At 32.1% G+C, this 8,961-nt stretch overlaps 1 protein-coding gene across 1 annotated transcript in view; it reads left to right on the forward strand.

The window, feature by feature from the left end:
* eif2s1b (eukaryotic translation initiation factor 2, subunit 1 alpha b) overlaps positions 1-8,419 on the forward strand; it is a 10,265-nt gene extending 1,846 nt beyond the window's left edge. The window contains exons 2-8 of the mRNA XM_051138527.1: positions 655-897; positions 4,894-4,973; positions 5,505-5,656; positions 5,740-5,846; positions 7,591-7,688; positions 7,775-7,918; positions 8,020-8,419. Coding sequence (XP_050994484.1) covers positions 657-897; positions 4,894-4,973; positions 5,505-5,656; positions 5,740-5,846; positions 7,591-7,688; positions 7,775-7,918; positions 8,020-8,145 — 948 coding nt within the window. The 5' untranslated portion in view covers positions 655-656 and the 3' untranslated portion in view covers positions 8,146-8,419. The remainder of the gene's footprint in view (positions 1-654; positions 898-4,893; positions 4,974-5,504; positions 5,657-5,739; positions 5,847-7,590; positions 7,689-7,774; positions 7,919-8,019) is intronic.
* The last annotated feature ends 542 nt before the right edge of the window (positions 8,420-8,961 follow it).

Here is an 8,961-nt window from a genome sequence, read left to right on the forward strand (position 1 = left end):
TATATATATATATATATACATATACATATACATATAGTTTTATTCATTTTTGTTTTAGTTATTTTAATTATATGAAATTAAAATGATTAATGTTGGCTTGGTGGGCTAAAATAAAAAGGTTTTAAATATATTTTATTTAAGTTAATGTTTATTTTATTTGAAATAATGAAAACGTTATTTAATTGTTTTAATTTAAATTTTTAGTTAACTATACTAAACACTATTTTAGTTAACTATAATAACTGATAGTGAGTAGCAAAAATATATTTTTAAAGAATATATGTTTAAAAAAATGTATACATTTAAAGAAAAAAAACATTTATACTAACTTATTTAAAAAAAAAAAATCAGATGTGAGATCTGATGCGGTTGATGAATGATCTGATGCAGAAATAATTGCAGTTAGTCTCATGCTCAATAAAGAATTGCTAATTATCGCCTGCATTGCTTTGATATGGTCTCATTGTATATTTTTATCAAGCTCTTGTCTTCAAAGTAAAAAAAAAAGAACAAAATATCATTTTGAAAATATTTTTAAATGAAATAAAAATTTATTACAAAAAATACAGAAGTCAACACATAAAATAAATGTAAATATCTTAAATAAAATTATAAGATTTTGTGATGATTTTGTGCATTCATTGTGTTGTGCAGAGATGCCGGGCCTCAGCTGTAGGTTTTACCAGCACCGTTTCCCGGAGGTGGAGGATGTGGTGATGGTGAACGTTCGCTCCATTGCTGAGATGGGCGCGTATGTCAGTCTGCTGGAGTACAACAACATCGAAGGTATGATCCTGCTGAGCGAACTGTCCCGCAGACGCATCCGCTCCATCAACAAACTCATCCGCATCGGACGCAACGAGTGCGTGGTGGTCATCAGAGTGGACAAAGAGAAGGGTGAGTCAGAAACACAAACAAAATCAATGCTTTTATTCAGGAGGGATGCATTCAATTGACCAAAAATGACAGTAAAGACGTTTATGTCACAAAAGATTTCTATTTTAATTAAATTATATTCTTTTGAACTTTCTATTCATCTGTGAATCCTAAAAAATAAAATGTATCACAGTTTCCGCAAAAATATTGGGCAGCACAACTGTTTTCAATATTGATAATAATGTTTCTTGAGTAGCAAATCAGCATATTAGATTGATTTCTGAAGAATTATGTGACATTGAACTGAAATAATGACCTGTAGCTTATTGACGAACCATAAACTCTAGTGTAACGACACATGACTAGCTGTCACTTTGTCTCACACACACACAAAGAAAGATACAGAGCGAGAGACACTTGCATACCATGCAAAATTGACACGTCACATGTAAACGATATTCCCTGCTGTATACGGAGCTCCTCTGGAATTCTCCTGCTTTTAAGAACTGCTGGTTTCTGTCTTCAGTCATGAAGAAATTGTGTTTTTTGAGGAAAGTATTTCAGGATTTTTCTCCATATAATGGACTTCATTGGTGCCCCGATTTTGAACTTCCAAAATGTAGTTTAAATGCAGCTTCAAAGGGCTTTAAACGATTGGCCAATTTTTTCAGAAAATACATTTTTTTTAATACTTTTTAAGCACAAAAGCTTGTGTAGCACAGGCTCTGGGATGCGCGTCCATGACGCTATGTACTATTGAATCACATCAAAAGGTCACGTGGAACGTAGACAGAACTACAGACCCAGTGTTTACAAAGCGAACGCGCAAAGACTAAGAAAGTGCAAGTAAGTCAAACGCTGTTTACAAACAAAAAGGTACAACGATGTCCTACTCTCAAGTTGTAGGAGAAAATAAGATGGAGTTTTTCGCCACACTCAGTACACAGACGATGAACTTAGACGTGATTCGTAGTAGTGACGGGAATTTCGGATCATTTTACCGACTCGGACCTTTGAGTCTCGTTCAGCAAAATGAACGAATATTTTTTAGAGTCATTTCATTCATTTTAGCAAAATATAATTAAAATGTTACATGTGACTTCCCTAACACATCTGCTGCTTACACAAACGTTGATCACACTATAAACAAGACAAAACTATAATGCTATAACAGAAAAGATTAATTCATTGTTTACCTGGGTCTTTAGTCTATGATTAGCTCACCTCACCCCTTATCTGACAAGTTTTTGGGTTTGAGTCGTTCGTTCATCACGTGACAGCCGCATAAGATGAACGAACAACTCGAAAAACCCGAAGACTCGAAACAGGTGAACTAATTCCAGTACAGAACCTAATAGGATGTTGCGCATGTGCGACTGAACGAATCACTCCCCGAGATGACTCGTTCTTCCAGAGTCACATTAAAGATTCGTTCAAGATGAAAGAATTGTCAAAAAACGACCCATTACTAATTCGCAGCATCGTGGACGTGCATCCCAGAGCTAGTGCTACACAAGCTTTTGTGCTTAAAAAGTATACAAATTTTTATTTAAAAAAAAAAACGACCAATCGTTTCACTAGATAAAACCCTTCCTCCTCGGCTGGGATCGTTTAGAGCCTTTGAAGCCACATTTAAGCTACATTTTGGAAGTTCAAAATCGGGGTACCAATCAAGTCTATTAAATGGAGAAAAATCCTGAAATGTTTTCCTCAAAAACCATAATTTCTTCACGACTGAAGACAGAAAGACATGAACATCTTGGATGACAAGGGGGTGAGTAAATTATTTGCAAATCGTTGTTAGTTGGAAGTGGAGTTCTCCTTTAAGTAACATGCCCAGCACTGGCTTTACGTTACAAGAATAAATAGCATTTTACAATATATTTACATAGAAAGCTGTTATTTTAAATTGTAATAATATTCCACAATATTACCTTAAAACATTTTTAACTCCAAATTTTTTGAACAGTAATGTTTATGTATGAAATATATATATATATATATATATATATATATAAATAAAAAAAATGGTAAAAGTTGAACTTTTATTTTTTTGAGTTGTATTGAAAAGCTGTATGCTTTTTTCTTCTTTAAGGTTTAAAGAAGAAAAAAAACACAATTACACCAATCAGCTGTTTAAAAATTCTGTTTAAAAACTGTATATAAGTTATACTTTTAAAAAACTGGAACTCCTAGTGCCACAATATTATGATCATTATTCTTGATGTGTAATAATGATCATTAATGTTGATTGATTGAATATACACTACCGTTCAAAAGTTTGGGGTCAGTAAGACTTGTAATAGTCTTTAAAGAAGTCTCTTATGCTCATCAAGGCTGCATTTATTTGATTAAAAATATAGAAAAAAAACAGTAATATTGCAAAATGTTTTTACAATATAAAATAATGTTTTTTATTTTAACATACTTTAAAATAGAATTTATTCCTGTGATGAAAAGCTGAATTTTTATCAGCTGTTACTCCAGTCTTAAGTGTCACATGATCCTTCAGAAATCATTCTAATATGCGGATTTATTATTAGAATGATCAATGTTGGATAATATCAACAGTTGTGCTGCCAAATAATTTTTGGAACCTATAATTTTTTTCAGGATTCTTTCATGAATAACAAGTTTAAAAAGTACAGTGTTTATTCAAAATATGAATATTTTATAACAATGTAAATTATTTATTATTAACTTTTAATAAACTTTTAATTATTAACTTAATACATCCTTGGTGAATAAAAGTATTAATTTCTTAAAAAAAACAAAAAAACAAAAAAAAAAAAGAAACAATAAAAATGTACTGACCCCAAACTTTTGAACGGTAGTGTATGTGTAGAAATGTTTTTGTTTTGTGTCTGGATTTTGGGGAAGTGGCACGTCTGGCTTCACAGTCCATGAAGTTAGTTTAGGCCATATCCACACTAATACATTTTCGTTTGAAAACACATCTTTTTCTCTCCGTTTTGGCCTTCCGTCCACACTGAGACAGCGTTTTTGGTGAAGGAAAATGGAGCTTTTTGAAAACGCTCTCCGAAGTGGATGAATTTGAAAATGCCGTTTTCGCGTTGCAGTGTGGACTGTGAAAACGGAGGCTTTTGAAAACGATGACGCATGTTTAGTCATGTGACGCATATTGTACCAATAGATATCTATTTAGAGCGGTAATTGTGGCTGTTATGTGCTATTCACTTTCACACTGCTGCTGAAGATATATTTGTACACTCTTCACATTACAGTCCTAAAAAGATGACAGAAAATGTACTCAGTTGCTGTCCTGACTCCTGCAGCTAAACGTGAGGGCAGCTGCTTTTTAGATCAAATGAGATATTTCAGTAAATAAATCGATCCTGCCAAGAATTGCTTTAAAACTTATGTCTGTTCCATCTGTATCATCTAAGTGAGTTTTTACGCATACGCAGTATGGCGAATTTAACATTTTCCTACGTTTCAGTGTGGATGAGAAACATTTAGAAAACGATTGAAAACGCTAGTGTGGATGGAGAGCGTTTTAAAACGAAAACTGTTTTCAAATGTGTCCGGATTAATGTAGACGTAGCCTAAGTTATGCAAAAAATAGCCGTGCTAATGACAATTCATTGAGTGAGCGCACACTTAACAAAACAATTGAAACCCCTCTGACTGAGCTGTTTTCAGCACTGACCTATCTAAACAGTGTGTTGTCATCACTGACTAATGGAAACACCTCCATTGCATTTATTAGCTCAACAGAAACATCTGTGACTGGTTGTGTCTCAACGCTGCAAAAAACAACACATAAAAAGTAATCGATGCAACTTGCACAGATCAGAATGGAATTCCACAGATTGATATTTTATTCATTTTCACGTTTCAGATTTATCGTAACAGCCGTAATTTAGTTCAGTTGTGCAGAGTCAGTTTTTACTCCTTTGTCTTGAATTAGTGGGGCTTTTTTTTGTCACAAGCCCCATTCATTTCCAACCCAGCTTTCAGTACATTTGACCTTTTTGTGGTGTTTTTCTTCTTTAGGATACATTGATTTGTCCAAGAGAAGAGTGTCTCCGGAAGAAGCCATCAAATGCGAGGACAAATTTACTAAATCTAAAACTGTAAGTATGCGTTTTTTTAATAATATGGAAGTAAAATTGAATGCTTTTTCTTAGGGATGCTCATTTGAACCGATTAACCGTTAACCTTTACACGACAGAAAGAATTTTGACTGATTAAATACGATCAGTTAAACGGTTTAAAAGGTCGCTGAATTTTTTTGAAAATATTTGCTGAGAGGAAAAAAGATAAATCACGTGGGCCTATAACGTTAAGTCACATTTTATTATTACATTCAGAAATAGACCTGATGCCGATGGGAAATATTTACAAAGACTATATATATATGTATACATTTCACCAATTCCGTTTTATTTTGTTTCCAAATTCTGTTTTTTCTGTTTTAATTTTTCTGGATTCCGTTTTTTTCTCAACTCCTTTTTAATGGTAAATTCTAATTTAAAATAATCTTGTCGGGTAACAGTTAATAATCGGTTAACAAGTGTCTGCTGTCGGTTAGGAAAAATAATTGAAATGAACATCTGTTGTTTCCATGGTTTGATGATGTTGTTGTTGTTGTTGTTGTGCTGTAGGTGTACAGTATTTTACGGCATGTGGCTGAAGTGTTGGAGTACACTAAGGACGAACAGCTGGAGAGTTTGTTTCAGCGAACCGCATGGGTGTTTGACGAGAAATACAAGAAACCTGGATACGGCGCCTATGACGTCTTCAAACAGGCCGTGTCGTGAGTGGACAAGCACTGAGCAGAACATGACTTTTAAGTGAACGTGAAAATTTTTTGCTTATTTACTCTCGTTTTATTTCCAGTGATCCCTCCATCCTGGACGGTTTGGATCTGACAGAGGAGGAGAGGAACGTCCTCATTGACAACATCAACAGACGCCTCACCCCACAGGCTGTCAAAATCAGAGCGGGTATATTTACATAAATACTTTTCATAATGCAGATAATTCCAATGGAAAGTAATAAAAAGTGTTTTAACTTTTTTTAAACTTTTACCCATGCTACTTATGACTGGTGTATATATATATATATATATATATATATATATATATATATATATATCAACCTGGACCACAAAACCAGTCTTAAGTCGATGGGGTATATTTGTAGCAATAGCCAACAATACATTGTGTGAGTCAAAATTATTGGTTGTTGTTTTATGCCAAAAATCATTAGGCAGTTAAGTAAAGATCATGTATTTTGTAAATGTCCTACCGTAAACATATCAAAACTTAATTTTCGATTAGTAATATGCATTGCTAAGAACTTCATTTGGACAACTTTAAAGGTGATTTTCTCAATATTTAGATTTTTTTGCACCCTCAGATTCCAGATTTTCAAATAGTTGTATCTCAGCCAAGTATTGTCATATGTGACCCTGGACAAAACCAGCAATAACTATCAATTTTTCAAAATTGAGCTTTATACATCATCTGAAAGCTGAATAAATAAGCTTTCCATCGATGTATGGTTTGTTAGGATAAAACAATATTTGACAGAGATACAACTATTTCAGTATATGGAATCTGAGGGTGCAAAAAAATCAAAATATTAAGAAAATCGCCTTTAAAGTTTTACCAATTTAAGTTCTTTGCAATGCATATTACTAATCAAAAATTACGTTTTGATATATTTACAGTAGGAAATTTACATAATATTTTCATGGAACATGATCTTTACTTAATTTCCTAATGATTTTTGGCATAAAAGAAAAATTTATAATTTTGACTCATACAATGTATTTTTGGCTATTGCTACAAATATACCCCAGCGACTTAAGACTGGTTTTGTGGTCCAGGGTCACATACACATATATATATATATATTATTTGTAATCTATTTATATTTAAAAAAAAATTAATTAATTATAATCTATATGTTTTTAATATAAATATAGTTATATGTAAATAATATTTATATGTATAAATGATATATAAATGTATTTATTCACCTTTCAAATGTTCTAAAATGCAAAAATTCAATGCATCTTCAATAATTTTCAAAAATTCATATATATACTACCGTTCAAAGGTTTGAAGTCAGTACGAATTTTTAAAATAAATTTATACTTTTATTCAACAAAGACGCATTGAATTGATCAAAAGTGACAGTAAAGACATTTATGTCTCAAAAGATTTATATTTTATATCATTGCTGTTCATCAGAGAATCCTGAAAAATAAAATGTATCACCATTTCCACAAAAATATGAACTATGGAAATATTCAACTTTGATCATAATTAATAGGTAATAATGAATAGAAAACTGTTAAATTGTAACAATACTTTACAATATTAACTTTTTTTAAGTTTGAATGGTAGTGTTACTATACAAAACTATATAATAAATAAATAAATATATAAAACAATTTTTTTTTTTACATTTTCATTCACTGAACACTCTATAAGGCATCAATACATAATGAAAAATCAGAGTACATTTTTATAAATTGATTAATATCATAATACAATCCATTAAAATAAAAAATAAAAATCAATTAATAATACTTTTATTTTGTTGAAAAATAAAAACATGTTTTTAATAAAAAAATTATGTTGTACATAGCTCGAAATAAAAACAAAGATAAAAAATATTTAACGTCATATATGACGTTCGTGTATGTTTAGCCTGACACTTGCTTTATCCCATGGACAGACATTGAGGTGGCGTGTTACGGATATGAAGGCATTGATGCTGTCAAAGACGCTCTGAGGGCGGGACTTAACTGCTCCACAGAGGCCATGCCAATCAAGGTGGGACCAATTTCCTTTATATTTGTACTACCGGTTTCATGGGCTGCGATTCTGTAATTAAAAGCGTGCCTTGTTTTTCCTTTCAGATCAACCTGATTGCACCGCCTCGGTACGTCATGACCACAACCACTCTGGAGCGCACCGAGGGTCTGTCAGTCCTCAACCAGGCCATGACGGCCATCAAGGAGCGCATCGAGGAGAAACGAGGAGTCTTCAATGTCCAGATGGAGGTCGGACACTTCAGAACTTCATACATTTACTTAATACCACAGAATATACTTGATCTTTAAATTCAAATACACATTTCTCTCGTGTGGATGTATCTCTTTAGCCCAAAGTGGTGACGGACACAGACGAGACAGAACTGCAGCGGCAGCTGGAGCGCCTTGAGCGAGAGAACGCAGAGGTGGACGGAGACGACGACGCTGAGGAGATGGAGGCCAAAACGGACGAGTAGATCAACAACTGGACCAACAACTCCTTCAGCGCAGAAACCCGTTCACATGAACTGTTACCAAACCACTGATGCTGCAGCAAATTCACTTTTACACAAACATCATAAAGCTGATTTTCTGAACCAGTGGCCTTTTAACTCTTCACAACTCAATATTAACATTTATGCTGATTCAACAGTGCAGAATGAAAACGTGGTTTTGCAGAGGTTTGATTTTTTTTTTCCTGTGAATTAAAGCATTTCTTCTGCTTCAAGCTCAGTAAAATTCTGGAAAGTTGTTGGAAGTTTTGTATTCTTTTGCATTTGTATTTACACGCTGCAAAGCTACTGTAAAATAATAATTTAACGTATGGATTTTAAGTAAACATCTTACACAAAATATCTAGGCAAAAACACTTGAAAGAAAAAATTACAACTTTATGTTGTACTTAATCATCAACAAAAATAAATAAATATATATATATGTATATGTGTATATATATATATATGTGTATATGTATGTATATATGTATATATATGTGTATATATATGTGTATATATATGTATATATATATATGTGTGTATATATATGTATGTGTATATATATATGTATGTGTATATATATATGTATGTGTATATATATATGTATGTATATATATATGTATGTATATATATATGTATGTATATATATATATGTATGTATATATATATATATGTATGTATATATATATATATGTATGTATATATATATGTATGTATATATATATATATATATATATGTATGTATATGTATATATATATGTATATGTGTATATATATATATATATGTATATATATATA

Source organism: Labeo rohita, chromosome 20, assembly GCF_022985175.1.
Source record: "Labeo rohita strain BAU-BD-2019 chromosome 20, IGBB_LRoh.1.0, whole genome shotgun sequence".
NCBI classification, from domain to species: Eukaryota; Metazoa; Chordata; class Actinopteri; order Cypriniformes; family Cyprinidae; genus Labeo; species Labeo rohita.